Genomic DNA, 26546 nt, shown 5'->3' on the forward strand with positions numbered 1-26546 from the left:
AGGCCTGCCTGGATGCAACCCTGTCTACCATGCTGAGGTTGGACTATATGATCTCTAGAGGTCCCTTCCAACCTTACAGATTCTATGATTCTAAGTGGAAAATCTGAAACCCACTTATTTGGTTGGGATTAAATTTGAAATTCATTTCAAATTAAGTTCATTTTTGTCTATCAAACTTCACTGTCAAAGCCTTGCTAGGTGTAAATCAGTCTTACAGTTTGATTTGTGTGTCACACCAAGGCAATCACCTTGTAGTGTAGAAAATTACAAGGTTTACCTCCTGCCAGCCAGTCTGCCTGACTCTTCTTTGTTAAGCTCTGTCATTGCAACTTTGTGAACCCTTGGTTTGAAAACAGAGAGATGCATATTTTTCAGCTGAGATAGAAGTAACATCATGTTCATGTTGTTAATTTTAAGGATTTTTCTCCTTTGTTCTTTTAATTAATTAACAATTTTAGTGCTTGTTTTTTACAATATAACAATTTTATGGAGGTGAGTAGCATATTGCAAGGTCATTGGTTGCTGGTGAGAGAGAGAAGTGTATACTAAGTGCTTCAAACTGATGAGTTTTTTTCAGTTTGAATGTCATATCAACTGTTAATCTCAAACCATCAGTGCTTTAAATTGTGATTCCTTGAAAGCTAACTGTGTTGTGAAGAGGGTTCTGTTACAGAATCAAGGCCTTAGTGTGCAACTTTTCAACTAGTTGTTTTTTTTTTTCCATGTTTTTAAACAGGCTCATGTTTAGAAGAGGAGAAGTCTCTGTTTTGTACTTCTGTGGTGTCCGGCAGCTCATCTGTTGATACTTGTACTTTTGTRCATGTACTTTTATAATTCCATGGTAGAACGACATCCAAGAGTGTCTGCTTGATTACTACAGCATCTGGATCCAGTGGTTATTTTTAAGAAAATGTGGACTGCTAAAAATCTTTGTAGTGCTCAGATACAGTTGCTTCAATTGACAGAAGGCAGATTATGTAATTGTATTTTTCCAAAAACTCAGCAGTTYTGGACTGGTATTCTAAACTGCTGTACCATACAGACACCACACAACAGAGTTAAATACCAGGTAAGTATTTATTTTTGTGGTGATCTATGTGGTACAGATCGATCCAGAGATAAYAACATTTCTTTTCGAATCTACAGGATTGAGCTTTTGCCCTTGCATCTTTACTCATGAAGATGCCTTTCGTAAGTAAAGTTAAGGGACAGGCAGCAGGAAGTTGCAGATGATCTGGTGTTGCAGTATAAACTGTTTTGTGTCTCACAGTTAATCTTTAATTAAAATACTATTTGATTTATTATGTGTATGTATGTATTTGTTATCTGTTAATAATTTTTTAACTTATGCTGTAGAGAATATACAATGATAACTGACAGACTTAACTCAGTTAAAGTGACAACCCTCTAGTGAAGAGTAAGATCATAGTTTTCTGGAAAGCCATTTGTACTAATAGAATATTGCAGAGAGGACAAAAAAAGTTTCTACTGGATTGGTAAGAAAGAATAAAAACATAAAGAGTCTGTTTATAAATTGTCAAAATACTAACTTTTTCATACAAAAAAATACAAAATATACAAAAAAACAAGATTAATCTTAGAGACTGACAGTTCCAAGTTGGAGTGTTTGTCCTTTCCTGTTAGCATGTAGCTGTATATAGTTGAGTGAACCTTTAAAAATATAAATAGCTGCATGCAATTTTTAAATAATAGAATATTATGTTTTCCAGTTAGTTTAGTGGGGGCTACGCAATTGTGAGAAAATATTTTAGATCATTTTATAACTATTTTAAGTTAATTGACAAAGTCCATTAAGGATATTTTTTCTTTATGTGCTTGCTGCTTCTCTTCTAAATAATAATATTTGACTGTATAATTGTAGGTTTCCAAGATAAACAATGAAAAAGCAGTGGTAGATACAACACCTGCTGTTAGTGCACAGGGAACTAAAATAGCTGCTGGAAAAAGTCTCAGTGGAATATGCAATGTAAAACACCGTTCATTAGAAGGTATTTAACTTTTCCTTGCTGTTATCTTACAAAGCTCCATCTTCTCTTGATATCTTATATTAATGATCAGATGGTCTAAACTATTAACTTTCGTTCTACATCATGTTGTTTTTTTGTTTTTTTTTTGTTTGTGTCTTAATGACTGGATTGTGCACTGATTTATTATTGCTGTTGTTGTTATTTAACTCCAACTTCATTCAGCACTTAAAATACTTATTCAGCCTGACTGGACAGATGCAAACCTTGTAGCTTTCCCACCTTCCCCCTTGCAACTGTGGTGACTTAAGAAGGCAGAACACAGTCTTGTTGGATGGGTGATTGTTTTGTGTGAGCCTATTTCATTTTGGACTGGGAAAGTTCTTTGAATATTCACTGAAGCCTGTAAATGATCTTTGATGTCAGTGAACTTTTTGACTGGTTCTTGAGGCTTAAAACAGAAACTCATTCCTATGCAAGTGGAGATTTCTGGCTTGGGGGAACTTCATGATTATTGTGTGATTTAAATATGACCTTTATTTTAGCAATACTTCCTTGCTAAACAGTTCTTTTCTTCCCATGACATTGCTTGTTTTGTCATTCCTAGCTAATAACTAATCCTCAAATGTAGCATTTTGCATCATACATCTTTTATCTTAAGCCACTTTAAAGTAGTTTTTAGCTCTTGTGCTTCAGGGTGTTTGGTCATTCTCATTCTATGTGTATTTAATTCTTGTTTGTAATGATTTTCTAGTCAGTTGCTTTGGGCATTTTCAGCTTTTTGTTTACAAACTAGATGACACTGAGTGTAATTATAACTGGTTAAGACACTGAGATTATATACTGTTTATGTAATTACATTGTCCAGAAAACAGAATTATGAGAAACTTGTGCTATTTGTTGTATATGACAATTAAGATGACAGCACCTATCCTGAAAAAAACTATTTTRTAATATGTTCTAATTCTGCAGTACAGACTTGTTTCTTTATTTATACTCTGTTGATGTTTGCATTGTGAATGGATGAGATGCTATTAAGTATACAAAAACTAATCCCTCCACACTGCTTGAAGTATAATATATTTTTTAAACACCTTTGAATCCTTCTGACAGATGTGACAATCTTAAATATAACTGTTATGACTGTGCTTATTCTTGAATGGTCTTGCATTATCCATAGAATAGTGTGATCGAACAGCCCCAGTGTCCTTGTTTGGTTCTTGCTGCATGTAGCTTTTCTTGCACTTTTAGTTTTTTTGGTATACCACAAAAACATACCTATCCCATTAGCCAGTTGATTTTTCAAATTTGCCAGTCATGAAATTAACAATGTCTTTGCAAAGCAGCAAATGTATTTGTTAGGTCTTGTAGGAGTTGTAACTCTACAGAGTATGCACAGTCTATTTCTTACTGAAATATATTTGTGCATCTTGTAAAGTGCTTTAAAAATTGTTCTTTGACATGTCAATATCATAACGTTTAAGTTACTAGATGATATCTTTAAAGATATCTTTAACTTAAAATTAATTCTCTAACATTTTTTTGTGCTGAAGCCTTGTTGAGCAGATATTTTGTACCAAGAAAGCAAAATTTCTGCTATTTGATCAGTCAGCTGGGAAAAAAAAAAAAAAAAGGACATCTCGTTCTATGTCCTGGTGTCACTGCATTTCCATTTTTGGTACTCTGTAAGAAATTGGCAGGGAATAGTTATACTGTACTTTGATTTTTCTTTATGTCTTGAGAATTCTTACAACCCTGCTAATCTTTTTGGTGAAAAAAGCAGTGATCTATCAGATCATCAGAGAAAAAAGAGTTTTTAAGACATACTGTCTCTGAGCTATGCCATTCTAACTTGCAAATCAAGTGTTGCCATGACATTTCCAAGCTTCAAAAGAAATGGGAAGCTTTATCTTCTTGCAAAACAGAGTATTGTGGTTCCTATCTCTTCGTTTTCTGATTTTGCAGGGCGTTCACTGATTAAATGAATGCTTTCTCATCTTCCCCTCTTACTCAGAGAATTCTCTGAAAGGTGAGACAGAACTGCTTAACTGTCAGTGAGAAGCCTGTTTGCTGGATCCGCATCTGTTAAGCCAGATAGTTCCTTACAGAACCATGATTTTTGTTCTTCATCWATATCTCTCTTATTTGTAGGTCATCTACCTTTTTACAGACTGCTTTGGTTGGTTATTGTTTTGTTTTTTTTTTTTCTCCCTCATTTTAGTCAGTGTGCAGAACGTCCCTGCAGGTAGATACATAGCACTGAATGAAAATATGTCTCTTCTGTTGTTCTCTTTTCTATAATGATAGTGATTTGTAATACTCCTCTCGTTGTCTGAACAAAAGAATTTTCAGTAAAAAAATCACTCAGTACAGTAACTGTCTATCACTTATGAAGTTGAACATTATACAGTTTTTCAAGATCCAGCTGGATAAAGCCAGTAGCAACCTTGTCTGATTGGTTTGATCTAAAGCTGATCCTGCTTTGAGCAGAAGGTTGGACTAGAGACCTCRTGAGGTCTATGATGCAATGATTTTTTGTATGCACCATTTACCCACTTAAAGGGTTGTTGCATGTATGTGCAAAACTCATTCTTCAGTCTTGCAGCTAGATATAACCACTGGATCTGTTGTTTGAACATGATTGCCATCTGCCTATTCAGATTTTTACTGAACTATTTTTCGATACAGTTTATATGTAACAATATGTATCCTAGACCTGGAAGGTGGCACTAGCTAATCAAAATGTAGTGCCCTGATAACAGAGATATGCTGTTAACTTTGATTTGAAATCTACCTGGGGAATTTGTAAAACAATGTTGCATTGTATAAGATACACAGTGGATCAAATTCTTGTGCAAAAAAAGATTTCTTCAGCTGTATTTTGGGTTGCATTAAAATAATACGTTCACCTTTTTAATCTCATAGTCTACTATCAAAGCTCAAGTGAATCTAGCAGCATTCTTTAACAGTATTCCTTTAATTGAAGTCTGCGTGATCTTTTCTCTTGTTACTTATCTCTTACTGAATTGTTCTGTCAGTGAGAACCATGTGATTATACCATGTGGTCAGAAAACAGTGGTTACTCACAATAGCTGATTCTTAGATAGGTTACATGAGAAAATAAAATTTCCTCAAGAAGCATTATAACAGAAAGGAAGGACTTTTGACTTCAATATTTTTTTAGCAGCTTGTAATCTTAGATTAAAGTTTTACCTCTTGTTTCCTGTTCTTCTTGCTTTTAAGAAAATGTACCRGCCATTTCTGTACACACTGTGGTATGATATCTACAAATGCAGAAGCATTTGTAGGGCTTTTTTATTCTTTTTTTAGAAAAACTTTTAATCTAAAATGTCTAACTGTGCTTTATATMTTCTTCTAAGTTTTCATCCTTCTTTGATTTGTGGACCTCTAAATATTTTCCAGCAGGGAGAGAGACCTTTTAGAATCATTTGTAGATGAACCTTGTAGAAACATTGAAAGATGTATATATGCATGTACAGAAGAATACATAAGCTTGTTTAAATAAACTTGTGTTGCTTAGTTACCTTTCATAGGTCCCTGAGAAGTAATCCTTAGAATTAGTGAACTTTTACTTATGTATCTTCTGACCAAATAGCTATATAAACATAGTCCTTATTTTATATAATATTTCATAGTAACAGTGTGTTTTCTTGAAATCTTTCTGGACTAAAATAGGAGTTAATGCTCTATGGAAAAAATAAATATCCTAATCAAAATAGCATTGAAAGAAGAAGGAAGCAAATCACTCTGTTGAGTTTCAAAGTCTATTTTAGTTGTGTGTTTTTTTTTTCCTGCTCTGTATGTTACATATTAAAATCTTGAAAGTGTAATTGTGTTTGTTGTTTCCAGGAAATTTCCAGCAAACTCTTATTTTTTCGGTAGTATGCTGATTTTATTTATTTATTTATTTAAAATAGCCTTTCTTTTTGAGAGCAGTGTGACTGCTTATCATCTGCTTCATTACAGATGTATCTCTCATATCCCCAGACCAAAAATGAACCTGAAACCTATTCTGTCTGTACAAAATATCTTAGATTTAAGCTGCAAGTATTCTTATTTACTAATGGATACACAATCATTTGCCTGTGTAAAGGCAATAAAGGTGATAAGTTACCTTGTGATAATGTAAGTTTTTAGCAGAATGACTGCCCTTTTAATGCAACAAACGATATGCCCTGGCACTATGAGATTTACTGTCTTTTTCTTCTTCTTTTTTTTTTTTTTTTTTTTTTTTTCCTCCTGTGGATAGATAAATTGAGTTTTTAAGCTGTTCTGAGATTATAAACGTTTGCACTAGTCCTGGTTTTGATTTGGTTTAGTAGAATTTCAGCCTTATAAGTCTGTTGAAGAGGTTTGGCTTGCATTTCCAATGTTTAATGTTAAATGTTACCTACAAAAATTGGTAAAATCCTCTAGTTCCTTGAATTTGTTTCATGAGCCCTGTTCAGTTTTCTCTTTCATACTGCTAGTTGCTCCTTCCATGTGTCATGACTTGTCATCAGAAACCTAACAGTCTCAAGATAACTTCGTTTTTGTGTTTTTTACTATTTTCACTTCCATCCCTGAGACCTTCACTCTGTGTGTGTGTAAATGCGGTGTGTATTTTACATAAGTCTTTTTCCTTTCTTGTTCCTATTAAGGGTAGCAGTGACATCTGTTTTCCTTTTTTGAAATGAGAAATTACTTCTATATGAATTATTGAATATATTATTGAATGCTAATAGTACTTGGTAAGTAAATGAGTTCCAGTGATGAAGGAAAAAATGGTTCTCTAGGGAAGTATATTAGGTTCAAAGCAGCACATCATGTGAGTATGACACAGTACTCTTACAGCAATTTTATAATTAAATTTGATTTTGATTGGAGGTAGATAACAGTATTAGCTCTCCTCTTTTTAAAATAATAATGCAAAATTTCCAACATTTTTAACATCTTTGAATAGCTACTTTTATTTTGCATTTCTTTGACAGATAACTTGAAATATGCAATTATATTGTATATGAAGGTTTATTTTCTGATGGAACAAGAGATATGAAACATCATTGTGCTAAGAAGTATTTCAGAGCAGTTGTTTTCAATTTTGGAGATGCTAAAATTTTAACAGCTGCTTGTGTGACGCATTTGGTAATCAAAAGTGCTCACTATTCTTAACTAGGCTGCTTTTTGTTATTTTATGCTATATTATATATTATATGCCAGAAACTAAATGTATTTTTATAAGATCTAATTAACTGATCCTTTTCCTTATTGCAAAACTTTTATTCCCACAGCAAAAATGAAACATCTCAACCTGTCATTTGCAGCTTGTGGGTTTCTGGGTATTTACCACTTGGGGGCAGCAGCTGCTCTTTACAGGCATGGTAAGAAGTTACTGAAAGTTGTGAAAGCTTTTGCGGGAGCTTCTGCGGGATCGCTGGCCGCCACTGTCTTATTAGCAGTACCAGAAAATATAGAGGTAAATTAATAAACTTGTAGGTATAGGACATGATCATTTTCAAAGGATATTTTTTATTCATCTACTATAAAGTTTTTTAAATTAAATATTTCAGTTGTTGTTTTTCTTGTTGCTTCTTATAAAGGAGCAGGACTCACATGCCTTTTCCTCAAAGAAAATTGTGAAACCTGGGCAGAAAAATATTTAACAAGCAAATATTTCTTTAAAATCTGTGTTCTGTTTATAGTAGAAAATCACTTGAACTGTCTATTTACATAACTTAAAGTCCATATTTGTGTGAATATTGACTTATATGCAACCAGATGCACTTAGTATTTGCACTTTCCTTATTCATTGTATATTACRGAGGGTTAGTCATTGTTGTCTTGGCTAGAGGCTTTCTTAAGCAAATGTATGGTGCCATCCTGTTGTAAAGGGAAATAAGAATGATGGACTGTATTTTACAAGTAGGAAAGCAATGCACAAAAACTCTTCTGAATGTTAGTGAAGGATTAACCCTAACAAAGTTCTATTCTGATATTCCTTATGCATATTTTCTTTTCAGAGGTGTCACCCTTTTCTTGCCATGGAAATAGTGTCATAATCTGTAACATGCCACAGCAAAGCAATTTTCAGCACTTTTGTTCAAGATTCTCTGGGAGGGCAGTAGCTTTCCTCCCCCCCTCCCCCCCTTAGGTTGAGGCTGCTTTGCCCTCCTGAAGTGCACTTAGAAGATCAGGGGTCTTAATCCATTGTGTAGTATATGACACACAACAACTATTTAGAAGATTTATGTATTTATATACTAATTTTAAGAGTCCATGGTTTACTTTTTTAATTTAAAAAATACAGGAGCCACTAAGTGGTTTGTTTTTATACTATGACTTTACCTTAATAAAGGTAGAAGCTAGGCCTTGCTAAATGTTAAGGTGAAATGTTTCTTTAATATTTAGAATTATAAGATGCAGCATTACTTGGGGAATTGGAGCTATTAGATAAATTATCATTCTAAGTACACTTAGGTTTCAGCTTTCAGTATTCCTCAGGTAAACTTTACCAGGCCTCACTGTTAGAACTTTGACCATTTTTCATTTGAACAGTAGTCATAGTCAAGAGCACATTTTGCCACTGACATATTTTTCTTGTAGAAAATATGAAAACTGGATGTTTATTCTTGGCTTCTGGGCCTGAGCTTTTATTCCCAGCTTGGTCCTATTTACAAAATAAAAATTCTAAGTTAAAAAAATTCTAAGTTAAAAATGCTGTTTATATTTGTGAAAATTAAGTCTATATTACCTTCAGTCTGTTTTTCTTGAAAATGTCATCATGTTAATACGAACTGAAGAATGTATCATGAACTTTTTAGCACTTTTTTCTAATAACTTTTTACTCATTCTATTGTTTAAATTGAGAATGATGAGAACTCTGTAGAGGTCAGGAAAATACTTATCGGTTCTCATGGAATTTAAGTAAAGGCAATGCTGTCTACAAAATAGAAAATACTTCATTCTATATTTTAATTTCTTTGAAATTTATATAAACTTTTCCTGTCAGTATAATCATAACATCAATTTTTACCCTCCCCCCCACAAAGAAAAACACATTGATATATAAGGAACATCTCTAACCGTTGAAATATTTGATATCCACAGACATAATGTTCATACTAGTTAGGGTTTTTTCCAGAGRTGATTAGACAAGCTATAATTAGGGCTTTCTCCGTGTTCCAGTCTCAAAGTTCACCAAAGGATGTATTGTAGTTTTGAGTCTAACACCAAAAATGCCTTATTTTGACTATTGCTTTTCTGTCACAACAACTTGCAAATCTCATTCAGTAGTATCTTGGATTTTTGTTGTTGAAAAGGCAAGGGAGTTGAGAATCCTAGCAACAGATTTTAAAATGTACGGAAGCCTATAAAGTTATAGGTAAGTACCTATTCCATTCAGAAGTACCTGATCAGATGAGATATCAGAGTTTATGTAAATCAGTGCAAATAATTGCCATTCCTAAACATGTCATCAGTCACTGTTTAAAATTTTGATGCTTTGTTTAAAGCTTTTAGCACTAACAATTATAAACAGTTCATAGCAGTAAGTAGAAGTTGTCCTTTTAGGAGCAATAATTGAAAGTCAAGATATGATTTGTTCATAACCTTTGTGATAAGGAAAGTAGTTTTCTTCCAGATTTGGATTCATCCAGCTTTCACTATAATTCTATAATTTTTAGGAGTTTGTGGGTTTCGTCTCTGTTTAGAGAGAGAGAGAGGTTTTGAAGATTTGAATCATAGTCTGAATGTGCCTCTTCTCCTCCTGGCTGACCTTGAAGAAGCCTAACATCAAAGCGGAATGAACTCAAGACCTATTGTATACTGCTAGTTTTATGTATTTGAAGTGAGAAGTTGGCTTGGAATTGTCAATGACGAGTAAAGCACGTGCTTCCCTAGGGTAAAAGTACAAATCTAACTTGGAATCTGATGGCCGCTTGACCTATGTGAAATGAATTAACGTATCACTATAGTAGTCATTGCTTTAAGGGGTACGTACCTCTTATCCCTGACTAGTGTTTTGTAATGTTTGTTAGAAGGCTGTATAGGGAAAGTGAATGCAGGGGCCACTTCTGTCTGTCACTTAGATGAGTGCTCTGACATACCACTGATAGGAGGAAGTTAAGCTGATCCAACCATGATAAAATTTATCTTGTAATACACCCCACCCCGATCTCTTTCCTATTTCTTTTCCCATTATGTCTGTGACCTCCCTCCTGGATAGGGCACAATAGCTTGTCTTTTTTTTTCCTGTTTTCTTCATGCCCCCCCCCACCATGATTTCAATCTTTTATTTAGTTAAAAGAGTATGTTTAGTGTGTCTTCATGCWACAAACTAACAAGCCAGGAACCCAAAACTAGCTATATGCAGCTCTTATATTTTGTAAATATGTGGTTGCTAGGTGCATGTGAGTACAGTATGTTTATTGAATAAACTACTTTCAGAAAGTCAAATAAGATTGGGTTGTAGGTTCTTTTTCCTCAAGTCATTAAAATTGGAACAGAAATATTCATGAAGGGTAGAAAAATGTATGTGAATACTGAATAGTGAGCCTTAAGCATTCAGAAACACAATTCATGAGTTCAAAATCTTTTTATTAAAAAGTAAACACTACATATTCTTTTACTTTCCTTTCGGAGTTATTTTGGCTCCCCTTTCAAGCTATTTTTCTACAGTCATTAAACTAAGCAAGCTGAAGCAGCTTACAAGTTCTTTGTGCAGTAGAATTGGTAGCCTGGTTTCCTCTAGTTGTCTTTTGTTCTTTTATTTTTTATCAGTTTTAGTTATGTAGTATATTCATGAAATATGTATATTTGAGTGGTGTGTTTTTTSCATTAGTACAAACCTTTTTAAAATTTGTAGTCATTTTGAAGTAACTATGTCTATATTTAGTACTAARGTAATGTGGCTGAAGACTTGAAATACAAATTGTCATTCCTGTAAAGATATGGTTCAGAGAATTGATTATAAAGCAGTGGTCATACACAGCAAAATTACCTTTAACTTTCCTTAATTGTTAATAAGGGATATTCTTTTTTAATTATTGCTAGTTTTTAATTTAATTAAGGATCTTACTTATGTATTCTTGCAAATTGGTTCTTTTAGATGGATCAACAGTTACAAACCAAGCACATATAGGATATCTTAGTCTGCTCTTGTAGTTCTCTCTTAATTAAAAGTTAGTATGTTTTAAGTACTATAGTTGGATATGCTTTCTGTAACTAAAACATTCTTATTAATGAATATTTTAATTTCCAGGAATGTAAACAGTTTGCCTATGAGTTTGCAGAGGAAATTAGAAAATTGGACTTTGGTGCGGTAACGCCTGGTTATGATTTCATGAAAAGACTTAGGTACTTATCTTAATATATCTATTAAATACATCTATTAGATAGATCTATTAAAATACACTTTTATATGAAGGTCTCTAAATTAAAATGAAGAGTGCAGGTGCTTTTTGCATATTCTGGGGAGCTGATGATATGATTTTTCTCCCCTAAAATATTTACAAGCTTTTTAATTATTGATGATGAATAACGTTTTTTATTTTCTTTACTTTAGGGGAGGCATAGAGTCTATTCTTCCTTCTAATGCTCATGAGATAGCTGATAAGCAGCTCTATGTGTCAGTCACTAACACCAAGAATGGGGAGAATTATTTGGTTTCAAGTTTTGCTTCCCGGGAGGATCTCATTAAGGTAATGAAGTGCATGTTGCTTTTTTAAATAAAAATGCATGAGTGTCTTCAAGGCGTAGGAGTATGTTATTGGCCATGGAGTAAGTCATCGTTTTACTCAAGTAATCACTTAAATTACAGTGGTGCTACCTGCATAAACAACAGAAGCAATTTGGTCCTACTACTTTTAAAATATTACAAAAGCGAATTTTATTCAAAAAAAACAAAGAAGAAATAACAAGGTGCCTAATGGTTGTGTAGATCAGAATCTCCAAACCTCAACACTTCTATAAATCTTTTTGTATCATTTACATGATTTTAATATATTACATCAGAAAAGAAAGTAAACAAAAGGAAGTTCCTGTCTTTACAAAAATAATAATAAAAAAAGCCTTTCCAGTGCTTTCTACAAATCCTTTGGAGGAAAGGGTGTATTGTAATGGTAAGTCTTGTATATAAACTGTGTATACAACTGGAAAGCGTATCTTTTACTACCCATCCTTTTTTCTTTTAAGTACTACTTTTTAGATTTGGATCAGGATTGTAAACTTATATTGATGTTAAACGGTAGGCGAAATACAGATGTATGTATCTAGAGAAAATGTTCTTTCCTTTGTGAAACCTCTTAATTTTAATAATTGATTATATTTTAGTAGAGGGCAAGCGGCGATGTAGCACAAAGGAAAGAGGAAGTGGAATAAACAGGGAACTTTGAAGAGGAATTCCTTGTTTTCTTATCTTTATGGATACATAGAATTAATGGGAAGTGCTTGATAATTAACACTTCTTAAAGAGAGGGAAAAAAAGGAAAGAATATTCATTACCAAAATTTGAAGTATACATTAAAAGGAGAAAGGTATTTAAAAAAAGTACTTCTAATCTTGACTCTATTATGTTCTGCTTAATCATCATTTTTCAAAATTGGTGAATTTAATCATGCAAAGATAATTATGCAAACAGTTCATTTCAAACTATGACTTTGTGGTATTTCTAGTTAGAATAGCCAGCAGTGACAAACGTAGAGATGATTCTGTAAATTCATGTTTCTTTCCAGTGAAATCTAAGCTGAAGATGGTTATAATCTTCAAAACAATCATGTGAATACATATATATATATATATATATATATATTTATATGAATTTGTGTGGTGTATGTGCATATATTTATTTTTTCAATAGTTCTTTTGTTGATTTAAATATTTCTGTACCATTTTGTTCCATATGCTGGAGTGGAATGGGTTGGAATAATAATAATAAAAGTTCTAAACAATTGCTTATTGGAATACATTCACCCTCTTGCTTGTCTTTTCATTTACTGTGTCTCATAAAACAGGGTTTTGTAGATGCCTTCAGAAGTGCATGTATTGTTTTTACATCAGATTGAATGTTAGTTTGCTGCCTTGGTTCCATAGAGAATAGAGCTGGAGAGGGCCTTGTTAGTTTATATAATCCTATTATTTTTTTCCCAAAGTCTAATCAACTGTATTCAAATCATGCTGGACAGACAGTGTTTTATAACAGCAAAACTCCTACATACTCTGCCAGACATCTTTCAGCCTCCATATGTAATTGGTTTCAATGCATAACAAGTCTTACGATTCCAGATTTTTTTTCTAATGGCTGAAGTGAGTATCTGCTCTTGCAATTTTAAACTCGTCTTATCTTAATTCCCGATGGACCTGAAAAGCAGTTAATCTGCTTTTGATATAGGCTTTACATGTATGAAAAGCATTATCATRTACCAGTATTCCTACACCTGTAGTTCTTAAGCTGGATGTGAAAGAGAGGCGTGTTAYGTGTTCATGTGTGAACAGCACACAGAGCTCTATTGTATTTAATCTGGAATGGAGGAAGCACTGAATGAGAGTTCACATTGGTCTGTTAGGATTAAGAAAATGCTGAAACWGTTAGTTCTTCAAACTTGCACTTTGTCTCCTCATGCCTGAGGCCTAAGTGACTTTATAAGGTGGTCCAACTGCTTTCTTCAGACTTCGTGAAAAGAATTAACAGTCCTTATTCCTCATAGTACAGGTGAGCCAAATTTAGTGAGATAGAACTGAAAGAGGAGAAAGGAGGTTGGGCAGCAGAAGACACTGGGCTCTTAGGAACCCTGCTTATGAAGGTCTGAACAGGAATAGGTTTGAAGTGGACATTTTCTTAYGGTTATGTAAGGCCTATCTTAGATGTGAAACTATAGCTTTTTCTCTGAAAAATGAGAACCGCCTTTCTGTTTGAGCCCAGTCAAAGCCCTGGGGCTTCAGGTCGTTGGGTAGAGGAGTAGGCAAGAGGAGCTCTCAAACTTTGTTAACTTAACAAAAGTTAAGTTTTCATGTAGAGCCTTAACTGGAACTTGTTTGAGAGGAGAGATGTTTAATACTGAAAGTAACTTATTTTTTTCTAAAAAGAAGTACAATTACACCTACAAAGAGTAAACATTATCTTTCATAATCTCCATATTTCTTTTGTACTTGATTGCCTTGCACACTGTATGTACTCCCTATCTGTGACCTGCTTGTTTCCCAAATTTGTCTCATACCTGAAAACAAGCTTGTGCGTACATATATGTGCAGCATAGTCATATATATGAAAATTTCTGACATATTGCAGTGCATATGCACATCTCCCCATACTCTTTGAAACTGTATATACCAACTGTGTGTGTGTGTATATATATATGTATATGCATGCATACTATATATATGTACATATTCAYAAGCGCATACAAAGAGAGGAATTGTTATGATTGGATAGAAGAGGTGTGTGTATGTGCATCCATATGTAACAGCAGAGATGCTCCAGTCTGAAAATTTTGAGAACTGCTGTAGACAGTAGTCTAGAYTTACAGTAGAGCAAACAGTAATTTGCTGATATTTGAGCATATTAAATGTAAAATGTTGATACTGATGAAGGTACATGMATGAATTTTCAGGCTGTTTATAGTGTTCTGGGCATGTTGTATTACTTACAAAATCTGATTTATTAGAAGAGAAAGCACTGTATTTATGTACTAGTGAGGTATTTAGTTCAACTTCTTTATTTTGACAGTATTCTATATTATATGTTTTCTGGTATGTGCATATTTGATTTTTATAAAATTGTAGATTTATTTCATGTTGTGTGACACCAAGCTGATGGTCTTTTTAGCACTTTATTCAATAATAAGATAATTGATTCATGGTATTTCATATTCTGAGAGTTGTTATTGTCAAGTGATTAAAAAATATAATAGTTTTAATCACATTTTGACATAGCGCAACAGTAGGATGCCAGTAAGATGACCATGGTTTTATGTGAAATTAATATATTGATTGATTACTGCTATTCATCTAATAGAAATAAATATATATGAAATCTATGAATTTGAACCAATATCTGTTGGTTCAAAAATATTTTACTGCCTTTTCTTCACTCCTCTACTCCTTCCTCTTTCTTCTCCCTAGGTCCTGCTAGCAAGTAGTTTTGTGCCAGTATATGCAGGAATTAAGCCAGTGGAGTATAAAGGAGAGGTAATTTTTCACTATGTTAATGTACTTACTTTTTTTTTTCCAGGAGGATTCTTTGTTTGTGAGGTAACTTTGATCTTAGGAAGGGTAAATGGGAATTATGGTACTGTATTCAGTAGAATAGTTATTGCTTCTACTAATGCTATAGGTAAACACATATTGATATCATTCATATTGAYTGTTGTTACAAAATTGTAGGTGCTGGAATAGAAGTGGTCTTTTRTAACATGAAGCTGTTTCCTAAAGATAAACATAGGAAGAAACTTTTCTACTTTTCTTGATAGAGACACTTCTCATAAATTGAGAACAGCTGTGTTACCAACTGTAAAATGATCTTTGTAACTTAAAGATTAATTGTTCTGCAATTTTTTTTTTGAGGGGGGGGAATGATAAAGAAGACCTTGGCTGGTCCTGCTGGAGTAAATTAGTGTGTCTTATGTATGCAGTGTAGTTCTGTTAAGGTCATAAGAACTGTTGTTTATCAGCCACCTTCAAATCTGTTACCTTTGGACAAAGATTATTTTCGTGTCTCACAAGGTCACGAGATTTTGAGATGTGTACATTAATAGAATAAAACCTTCTCATAATTGTCTGTACTTGAATTAGCTTCAAGAACTTTTTTATCTTATCTAAATCTATTAACAATTAACATTTTAAGAATTCTTTCAACTGTTCAGTCCATTTGCAATCATTAGGGGCACAAAAATCTTGTTGTTTCCCCTTCTAAAATTTTTTACTGGATACTTTGTTCTTTCCTGAGAGGCATCAAAATTATACGTTTAATAATCTTTCATCCTAGCAGAATTCCCATCACCATYCTACTCAAAACCTTTTTTCCTAGTATTCATGTATGTCTCTAGCAATTATATTTCTAACTAGCAAGAGGGAGTTATGTCAAAAAGCTTGTTACCTTTATAATTATATGCAGTGGTACATAACAACTAGAAGGTCTGAAGGGTTCTTATCACCATGCCTTGCATGTTCCCAAGGTTTGTTGATATTTTGTTGATTGGCATGTTTACTATGTTCCTTGTGTAATTCACATGGTATATGTATGTGGATGTTTGAAATTCATTCTGCTATTACTTAAAGGGAACATAGTGTCTTTGTTAAACTCTTTGTGCTGTTTTTTTCAATTAACAATTTGAAGGTTTGGGTCAGAAATTACTCATCCTAAATGTCCTGGTGGACCAAAAGTTGACTGTGAGCCAGCAATGTACCCCTGTGGCAAAGCAGGCAAAAGGTATCCTGGGTTGCGTTAGGCAGAGCATTGCCAGCAGGTCAAAGGAGGGGATCCTTTCCCTCACTTCAGGTCTGCTGAGGCCACGCCTTGAGTACTGTGTCCAGTTCTGGGCTCCCGCATAGAGACATGCAACTACTGGAGCGAGTCCAGTGAAGGCCACTAAAATGATTAAGGAACTAGAGCATCTCTCATATGAAGAAAGTCTGAAAGAACTGGAACTRTTTAGCCTGGAGAAAAGAAGACTGAAGGGGAATCTTATCAATACGTATAAATATCTGAAGTGAGAGTGTAAAGAAGATGTGGCCAGTTTTCTTTCAGGGGTGCCTAGCGATAGGATAAAAGCAACAAGCACCAACTGAAACACAAGAAGTTCTGTCTGAACATAAGGAGAAACTTATTTCTTGTGAGAGCGACTGAACACTGGAACAGGTTGCCCTGAGAGGTGATAGAGCCCTTGCAGATATTCAGAAGCCATCTGGACATGTTCCTAGGCAATGTGCTCTAGGTGCATCTGCTTGAACAGGGGGCTAAATGATCTCCAGAGGTCCCTTTCAACCTCAACTATTGGCTTATACTAAAATTAGCTAGCATACCTGTAGTGTGCACAGCTGGAAACTAGACTTCTGAGATGAACCAGTTAAATTTCATGGTAATACAGACACAACATCAACCTGTTTGCAGTATGTTTTCTTGTGTTTTGATAAGCCTGAAAACAGTCTAAAGGAAAAGGGAGTGTACAATCAAGATAACATCCAAGAACTCAGGCAGTTTGCTAATGATGTTACATGACTGGGYTATCTCTGCACTTGCATTGACTGTGTAGGTGCCTTGGACTTGGTTTCCAGTAACAGGCGCAGTGTTGAGCTATGCATAGAATTGGCTCTGTGCATACCATCTTGTACTGAAACAATCTTCTCCTGGATGTAGTACTACATTCATGTGGAATGGTCTTGATGAACAGAATTTGTTCCATGCAAAATTACCTTTCTTTCAGTTGGCTTGATATCTCCTGAATCTGTGGCAACATTAGTCTTTGACCTAGATATATCATCCCTAGAATAATGGAGTTGACTATATCTGATGATAATAGTTCATGGTGCTGTTGTTCTTACAAGGTGGCTGTGTAAATGTTATCTAAAATTACTGGTAAATGTAGATTCCATAAGGTCCAGCCTGCAACCTCAACTTCAGTGCCTGGCTTGGTTTTCACTGCACATTATTTCAGAACTTTCTYTGTCTTGTACTATGCTTACGAAATGGAACTAATTCAGAAGTTACCAGGAATTTGCCCCCTCAGCCAAGAAGCATTTTTCAGGGATTGGTTAATAGAATTACAAGAAGCTAGGACATTAGGTCTTTTTGTTTGAAGTATATAAATATTTATTTTAACTGTGTACCACAATGAATTCTGGAGCCAAAATATTTTTAAATTAAAGGCAGCTTCCTCCAGGTGCTTGGAAAAAAAAAAAAAAAACAAGGGCATCAGACAGAAAGAAAAGAATCTACGAAAGGTAATACTTAATAAAGAAAATAATGCCCTTGCCTAGGTAACATTAAATGTTTTGATTTTTTAAAAAAAAAACGTTGAAGATATGTAAGAGAAGAAAAAAGCGTAAAAAGCTAAACAATCAGAACAAAAAGCTAATTTGTACTGCAAGAAATGTTGCATCTAAATCAATAATAAATAGCTATTCATAGACAAGAAACAATAAAGAATAGATTGATCAACGTGATAGGCATTATTGTTAGCAGTGTTGCAGCTTTACTCATAGAAGTCACAGGATTGATGTGTTGGATTTTGAGGAGTTTGAAAGATAGGTTTATGAATTTTTGCAAGTTTTTGGTTTGTTTTGCTTTCCTTAAGATGAAATATTCTCAATGCTAAGCATTCAGAAATATGATTTTTGTAGAAAATGAATGTGATTTTTGTAGGAAGTGAAGGAATTCGGTGGTGKTGGATAGTGGTTATGGATATCGGGAGCTTTTGTCATGAGTCATCGCTCAAAACATACCGTGAAAAAAAGAGGATGAGAAGAACCATGAGGAGTATTGAGTGTAAAAATAATAGCTTGAAATTGAAGAGTAATAGCTTATATTTTAATTTCAGGAGCGTAAAAGAAGTGGGAAACAGCAAATTTCGTCTGAGTGCATGTGTTGTGGGCCTCTGGCAGGTAGAAAAGCAAGAAAGTGGGGGTGGTAATAATAATAAAAAATACAACATATCCATATGAAAAACATTAAGTCCATGTTTCTGCAGCTATGGATGTTGTAGGTGGAAGGAAGTGATAAAAAGGTCATATGGTTACATGAACTCAGAAATGTAGCACTGACRGAAAATCTATACCTATAGAATTAAAAGAAGACTGTTTTTTTAAGCTGAGTAGAGAACTGAGTTGAGAGATACTGTACAGTCGAGTGACAGACCTCCGGGTCTTGGGGGCTTCTGTAAAACAAGTATTTTACCCTGAGATAATGCTTGTTGTGTGTTGATCGCTACACAGAATACTAGTGTCTTGCCAATAGATGAAGATCTAATTTAGAGGCCATAAACAATTTCTAGATAGTATGCTTTTTCAGGGGGTGATTTCTTACTATTTTTGTGATTAAATCCCTGTGGCATTTTCTGTAAGAATTTTGCATGGAAACTTGCATTGTTTTGCCCTTTCATAATGGTCACTTAGAATAATACATCAGGCAGAAGATTGCTTTTCTGCTTTATTGGTGCTGGAGAGTACTAGTGAAACTTGCCTTTTTTTATGATGCTCTGTAATAAATAATGAAGCTTGAAGATTTCCTGGAGTCTTCCTGGAGTTTCCTGGAATATTCAGCCCACCTTTGGGGAGAATAGACCCTTAAGTCTGTTTCATCACGTGTAGCTTCAGGTATCTGCAGTAGTCTATATCTATCCATTGTCAGCATGTTTCCTTTAGTTAACGGAGAGGTTAATTAACGGAGGTGGCACCTTTTCAGCATAAATCAGATATAAATACCTACTTTAGGATATGGTGAATCATATACTGGAAGTGTTTCTGTATCCTTGACTGTAGAGAGAGTGTCAGATAACTAATTTGGCTGTAAATATGTAAAGATCGATGACATTCATCTGATCACCGGACTGCGTGTACAATATCAGCAGATATATCTAGTCAAAAGACTGCTGTTGAGTTTTGATTTATGCATCTAAGTATAAAAAAAAATGAAGTGTACTGGAGAGAAGATAAGAGAATCATATTTAATATAATGTTAAAATAATRGTTATCTTAATAAATACTATAAATGATGGTTATAAAAATGTTTATTTAAAGAAGAAACTATGAAAAGAACTATGCAAACATATTTAAAGAAGCAGTTTAGTTGTAATTTTTAACTTTCTTCATTTGTGTTTTTATACTGGAAAAATGAGGTAAATATTTTTGGCAGGTTTTTTACTTTCTGTAAATATCCTATTGAGGTAGAAGACTGAGTTGAGAGAKATCTGTACAGTCGAGTGATGGACCTCAGGGAATCTTGGGGGCTTCTGTAAAACAAGTGCTCTATCCTGAGATAGTGTTTGTTGTATGTTAATTGCTGCATCGCTAATTGTACAAAGCCTCTACATTACTAATACAATATTTCAAGTGTGTAACTCTTAGCCTATCAGCCAAAAATTACATAACCAATAAAATCAATATGATACGTATACATATGAAAACTCAAGGGAAGTTTACAGTTATCCCTGGTTATGAGTAGAAGAAACTTGGCTGTGGTCCCTATTGAGATCAGGCCTGTGCCTCTGGACAGTCTGTAGATCGAAGGAATAGAAAGGACTCTGAAAGAACTTTACAGTTTTTTGTTTGTTTGTTTTCCCTTCCCTCTTCTGTACTACAGTCCTGTAGCAAACTTGATGTCTGCTCCCTCCCAAGTGTCATAGGTGTCAAACTCTTCCTCCCTTTATCCTCTTCTCTTTTCAGCTATTGCTGTCTTTCATTGTAGTTGATGGCTTATGTGTGCAAGAAAGAAGTTCTGGGAGATTTGATGAAGGTTTGTTTTAGCTTGTTCAGTTAGTTTACCTGCACGTACAGATTGTCTGCAGCTCCTAGTCTGCAGAAAAGTAATATTTTATAGGGGTACACATTATCTAGTGTGTGTAATATGCTGTGTAATATTAAYAATCTTGTCCTTTCATATATATGTTCAGAAATAAAATCCGTGTTTTTAAGCTGAAAAAGATCAGTATTTTTTTAAAGCTCTGTAGGGCTATTTTGTTAATAGATTGAACAAGCTGTAACAGTGAACTGGTAAAAAATGTTTAAGGGTCTGGGAAGCTTGTAAATATGTTTGTAGAATATATCAAACACTCATTGATTACATACAGTATATATAAGCTATAAGTTAATTGCTTTTTATGCCTCTTATGCTCAAGCTGCTTATTCATGGTATTCTGAGAAGGAAACTTGTAAGGTTTCTTGAGGGTAGGGTGAAGGAGGGAGGGACAGGAAGGATGAAATATTCAGTTACGATCATATTATACTAAGGTTACCTTGAAAATGCCTTTTATTTTCTGATAGAAATGGGTTGACGGTGGCCTTACCAATGGCCTTCCTATCTTGCCTGAAGGACGAACAGTGACAATTTCTCCCTTCAGTGGTCGATTAGATATCTGTCCACAAGATAAAGGACATGTGGATCTTTATGTTAAATTTGCAAAACAAGATATAATGGTGAGTTCCTTGTTCATTAAATAATTTTAGATGAAGAAAAGATAGTTGAGCAGTTAACTTTGTACTTAAATTTTAAGGGTTTATTTTCTGTTYATGTATCGTGTTTAAGTAATGTGATATCTTGGGGCTTTGTGTTGTGCATATGGAATGTAACTTGCCCTTAAATGCAGGAGAAGGGAAAATGTAGTATAAATTTTATAAGAAAGATTGAAAAGCTTTGATCTGGTACAAAATTGAGGAGATATATTACAGACTATTATATTTAATCTTATTAAATAATGTAGACTTGATTAAAATATCAGCTGTCTTTTGCTAGGCAGGATATTTCTGGAAAAATAAGACTTCTGTAGAAAACTTCAGGAAAAGAAAACTCCAGAACATCTCTTCATGCTTATTTGCTGAAATAAACTGCTATAACTGAATTTAAAAGGTGAATTTAAGCTTCACATATGAAATGGTGTACAAAGACTTGTCACCTTATTGCTCAAGCGAGTTCATATTAAATTTTTGAATATTGTGACCACAACACTTTCAGAAATTTTGTTAGATGTTTGAGAATATTTCTGTGTATTGAAACATAGGCTAAGACTGATTTTTATGACCACCTTTTCATCATTGATGTTTCTGTGTTAGCAAGCTTTTTCCTGCAAAGTTTCACACACATTGTTTCCTTTCACATAATGAAARAAAATATTGAATAACGGTTGATCTAGCAGTGATCTCAAAAAGATTTTTTTTTTTCCAAGAGAAAGGGGGGAGGGAAGAAAAAGTCCTGCCTAGCAACAGTCCCTCATTACTTGCTACATTTTTTGAAGTTTCGTTTAGATGGTTCTTACTTTGTTTTATTAAATCTAAGTAAAATTAATGTTATATAATGTCATTCTAAATTGAACAAGTTTCTGAGTTTTTGTAGTTTCACATGGATTTAGGTGTGATAATACTTGATAAATGGTCATTAATTTCATGGTGTGAAATTAATTTACTGAAATACATGCATGTCTTGCTATGTATTTCTTGGTTGTGGTTTGCATCAAATATCCATCTTGAGAGGAAAAAATGAATTGATAAATAGATTAATTCTGAGGTAGAAAATTAATTTCAGAATTGCCTTCTGTGATATGCAGAATCTCAGGCATCATTTTAAATAATTCTGTTTGAAACATCCTTAGGTTTTAGARCTGTAAAAATGCAAAATATGAATAATCTTTTGTAGCAATATCTAAATATGCACAGCATGGAGAGGGGTGTGTGTGTGTRTATATATATAAAAAACTATATAACTTATATATATTTATGTATCACTATTTATCTAGATTGGCTTGTCAACAGTCTTTTGTCTCTGGTCCTCCTCCATTCATTAGTGTCAGAATTTGAATAATTGCTTAGTTCAAATAATGGAGGTGATTTTGATATTATGTTGCAAAATTACATATAATCAAGTATGTGGCTTAAATATATATTTAAGTTAATCATGTAAATGAAGTGTCGATCTTTTTAAATTATATTTGTATTTTAATATRTGTCTCTATTAAAGAACAAACTTTGAAGTCTTTTCACTCCATCAAAGTGACTAGTTGAGAACCTGAATAGTTCTTAATTTGTTGGAAACACAAGCTACATTTATACTCATATGTTAAACATCTCCTGGGAATATTCTTGAGACTTTAGTTATTTGCACTAGTAAACTGTCAAAACATTTCCTGGGATAAGTTTAGCATGTGGCAGCTACGACTTCCCTAAAGAGTTCTGGTAATATTTCTATAGTAAAAATGTTTCAGAAACTACGAGAAGTTTTATAGGCAGTGTGTATTTGAGGCTGCATGTTTATGAGTGTAGATGCAGACTGTTTGTGCCAGTTCATCTCAATGCTCAGTAGTTTTCCTGGGCATGATTAATTTACTACTGTAGACACAGCCACTCTGGCATTTTTTTGCATATGCTATATGAAGCATGATAGGACTGATAGCAACACAGTCAAGTGTTACATAGTTTTCTTTAACAAACTAATTCACTYACTCTCTGTTGCAGCTGTCTTTGGCCAACCTGGTAAGACTTAATCAAGCTTTATTCCCACCAAACCATGAGAAAATGGAATTGCTGTACCAAAATGGATTTGATGATGCTGTACACTTTTTACTAAAAGAAAACTGGTTTGAGTAGACTGTACACAGAAAATTTAACTAAGCTTCATAGCTATCAAAACACAGCTACAGGCATCCTGCAAAATTGAAGTGATTGCTGTCAAAATTTCTGTATATTGACAATGGAATTGCATCTGCTTTTGTGAAGAAAAATACAAGTATTCTGGATAGAATTCAAAAACACACCAAATGGGAATTGTGTGGTAAAACATAGCTGTCCTGTTTTGGAGAGGTTCAGTTTTAGACCTATTTTGCTTCTAAGGAGGACTTTATTGTAAGATTTGTGGAAGCTTATGTTGTCATGCAGAAAATTGAAAACATCTTTTTTTTCATGTTACTTATTTGAGAGACAAATTCAGTTTGTACCAAAAAAYTACAGTCTGTGTTGTTCACTTAGTAGTTGCACACACTAATTGAATACTTGCAGTATTGCTAGTCTTAAGATTCTAATGCATCTCTCCTGCAGTGTTCTACAGGACTTGAACTCTTAACACTAGTCACAATAAATAAAACATTTGCACTATTTACTGTGATACTATATTTTTCCGATTAAAAGTTCTTGTCTTTCTTAGTGAATGTAGTATTTTTAAATTTGAAATACTATTCTGGAACTTGCAATAGTGTATTTTTGGCCATGAAAGTGTCTTGTAAAGGAGACGGTAAGAAATATTTATATTACTTATATTTATTATGTTTTCTTCCTCAACTAAAATTGAATAAATATATGTTCTTGAAGCTTTGCCAAGAACTTGTTTATAAATTTCTCAGAATGCTACAACAACTTGATTATTTACACAGTTCAGTCTGTTGGAGGGGAACTGAAGTAAGTTAACATAGAGTTAGTTCAGACTCTTGTGTCTTAGTCTTTTACCATCCCTCTTGCTTTGACTTACAGGTTCAAGATTTTCAATCTTACTACCTAAGTTCTAAAAGGTGCAACTGTTTGTTATAACTTTTATGGCTTTTAAGTTGAATTCTTATAAAAATCTGAAGTTGAATTATATATTTATGTATGAAAGTAAAGCATTCTCCAAAAACAATGCTAAATGTCTGTATATTCTGGAGGGTGAAGAAAGGAAAAGAGTCTATAAAAAGGAAGGAGTTTAAAGTATCTGCTATAGAAATTTCAATACAGACCTCATCAGATTAGCATTTAAGCAGTAGGGATTGAGTTATTTTAGTACTTTATATGCTAATAAAAGAAATACTAAAAAAAATATGGTTCTTTGCATAAGCTTTTTTATTTTTAGCTGCATGAGGTTCTGTAAACAGTGAAAATAGGATGTATATGTTATTCCCACATCTGTAGAACAGCATTTCTGCACATACAACTTAAGAACATTGCCTTTGTGCTATCAACARCATCTATGCCTGGCTTGCTTGCATACTTTTTTATATAGAGGAAAGCTTGGCATGAACTACTGTGACCTGTAAGTCTCTAATTCAAGGATAATACCTATTTTGGCAGTATGGCATTCTGAGGGCTTGGAGCTACTCTCCTGCTTTCAGAAACCTACATGCACTAATCCGTACCTTTCTGAGCCATAATAGAACCATGTATTTTAGCAAAATTGTATAAAGCTTGTTTACCTGGATGCCAGTTCATAAAAGTTACCTTAAATGAGAGGATTGTTAAATGCAAAATTAATAGATAATATGTGATGCTTTTGAGCGTCAGCACTCTCACAGTTCACTATGCTACTTAATCCATAAAAACTTGAGTTAAAAAAWTTGAGTTCTTCTTGCATATATTAATGCCACCCACAGGAGCATATGCAGTATCATCTTTACTGAGGTAAGACTTTCCAGAAAGAAAAAAAAAATCAAACTCATGCAGAGATTAGACGTGGAAGTGTTACAATACATAGCTCATTTGGTTAGAGCGTGGTGCTGCTAATGCCAAGATCGCAGGTTCAATCCCTGTATGGGCCGTGCTGAGGGTTGGACCAGATGATCTCCAGAGGTCCCTTCCAATCTTACCATTCCATGATTCTATGATTAGATGAATATATATGTTGTATATACATATATAATATATATATAATATATAAAAAAAATAAATGTTGGAGCATAACAGAATAAGAACAGAAATCTGTTCAGTCATAACACTTGTTCATAGTGAGTACTGCTGCATTAATAGCAAGATTTAGATTTTTTTTTCTGTTACCACCATTTTATAAATGCTTTTTGATTGCAGATGATTTACAGAAACCTGAAAGAAGCAAGTGGTAGTGGCTGTGTTCTTCAAGTTCTGTGTTCGGGTTTTCAACTGATCCTAATGAAGCATTGTATAATAAAGAAATACTTTAGAAATACTTCAGAAGTACTTTATTCTCAGCCAACAGTATTTTAATCCATTTTGTTCATGTGAAAAAATGAAATCTATTTTAAAAAATTGACCTCTCACGGTCATTAACATCTTTGGAAAGTATTTGCAAAAGCTAATTTTAAATCAGGAGGATCGTTGCATTCTTTGTTTTATGGAGGAAGCCAAGGGTGATTCTAATTAGTCAGATTTTGTTTGTATTGCTAATCTTATTTCCTCCTTCCCCACTGCATGGAAATAAATATATAACCTTGACAATATAAGATATAAAATTTTTAAGAGAATCTCTCCCCTCACTCCCCAAAGTAGTGTTTTTTTTTCAATATATAACTTTATTGAAGATAAAACTATATTCTTTCTGGTTTAGTTTCAAAAAAAAGTTTGTGAATAGGTGACAATTATTTTCTGTTTATAAGCTTCAGAATTCCATAACTGAATTGTGTTTAAGTCTGTATTTACTACTGTGGATTTATTTATTAATTTACTGTACAAATACTTGTTTCAGTCTAGACAAAACATTTCTCTAATTTTAGTCTCYGTATCTAATGAAATAATGTGTTCGTTACTGAAAATGATCTAGGATAGAGTAATCCATGTGAATGGAGGGAATATTCTAGTTTGTTTTTGCACAGTATAGATGTCATTCAATTTTGCTACAAAAATGAGGAGTACCATAAGGATGCTTGCAAAAGTTAGTTGTAGTTTAGGAAGGCTAACAAGTACCTTTATTTATGTCCGTCTGTTTCATGGCAAAGGATCTGATCYGTTTTAGCCAGTCACATGTATCTTCGTCTGTAGTTGGACTAATCCTCTTTCTACCCCACACATGCCCTTCTGATTGGAATATATATGGCACCTTGTGTTTCTAACTTTTTTCTTTTTTATATATTTTTTTTAAATCAAGAGATTTGAAAGTGCGTGGTCAAAATGGGCAATTGCATTATACGGTTTTAGAGGCTAAATATATTTAAA

At 33.7% G+C, this 26546-nt stretch overlaps 1 protein-coding gene across 2 annotated transcripts in view; it reads left to right on the forward strand.

Annotated features, from left to right (window-relative positions):
- Positions 1–24469, forward strand: part of PNPLA4 (patatin like domain 4, phospholipase and triacylglycerol lipase) — a 26788-nt gene extending 2319 nt beyond the window's left edge. The window contains exons 2-9 of one of the 2 annotated variants that reach the window (XM_085321468.1): positions 737–1069; positions 1883–2009; positions 7277–7461; positions 11245–11339; positions 11548–11683; positions 15102–15167; positions 20955–21107; positions 23136–24469. In XM_085321468.1, coding sequence (XP_085177594.1) covers positions 911–1069; positions 1883–2009; positions 7277–7461; positions 11245–11339; positions 11548–11683; positions 15102–15167; positions 20955–21107; positions 23136–23267 — 1053 coding nt within the window. In that variant the 5' untranslated portion in view covers positions 737–910 and the 3' untranslated portion in view covers positions 23268–24469. Of the gene's footprint in view, positions 1–736; positions 1070–1882; positions 2010–7276; positions 7462–11244; positions 11340–11547; positions 11684–15101; positions 15168–20357; positions 20599–20954; positions 21108–23135 lie in introns of those variants that run through there. The other variant, XM_085321469.1, reaches the window with a different exon arrangement.
- The last annotated feature ends 2077 nt before the right edge of the window (positions 24470–26546 follow it).

This window comes from Rhea americana, unplaced genomic scaffold (assembly GCF_003343005.1).
Source record: "Rhea americana isolate MKP2758 unplaced genomic scaffold, rheAme1 scaffold_7, whole genome shotgun sequence".
In the NCBI taxonomy this organism is placed as follows: domain Eukaryota; kingdom Metazoa; phylum Chordata; class Aves; order Rheiformes; family Rheidae; genus Rhea; species Rhea americana.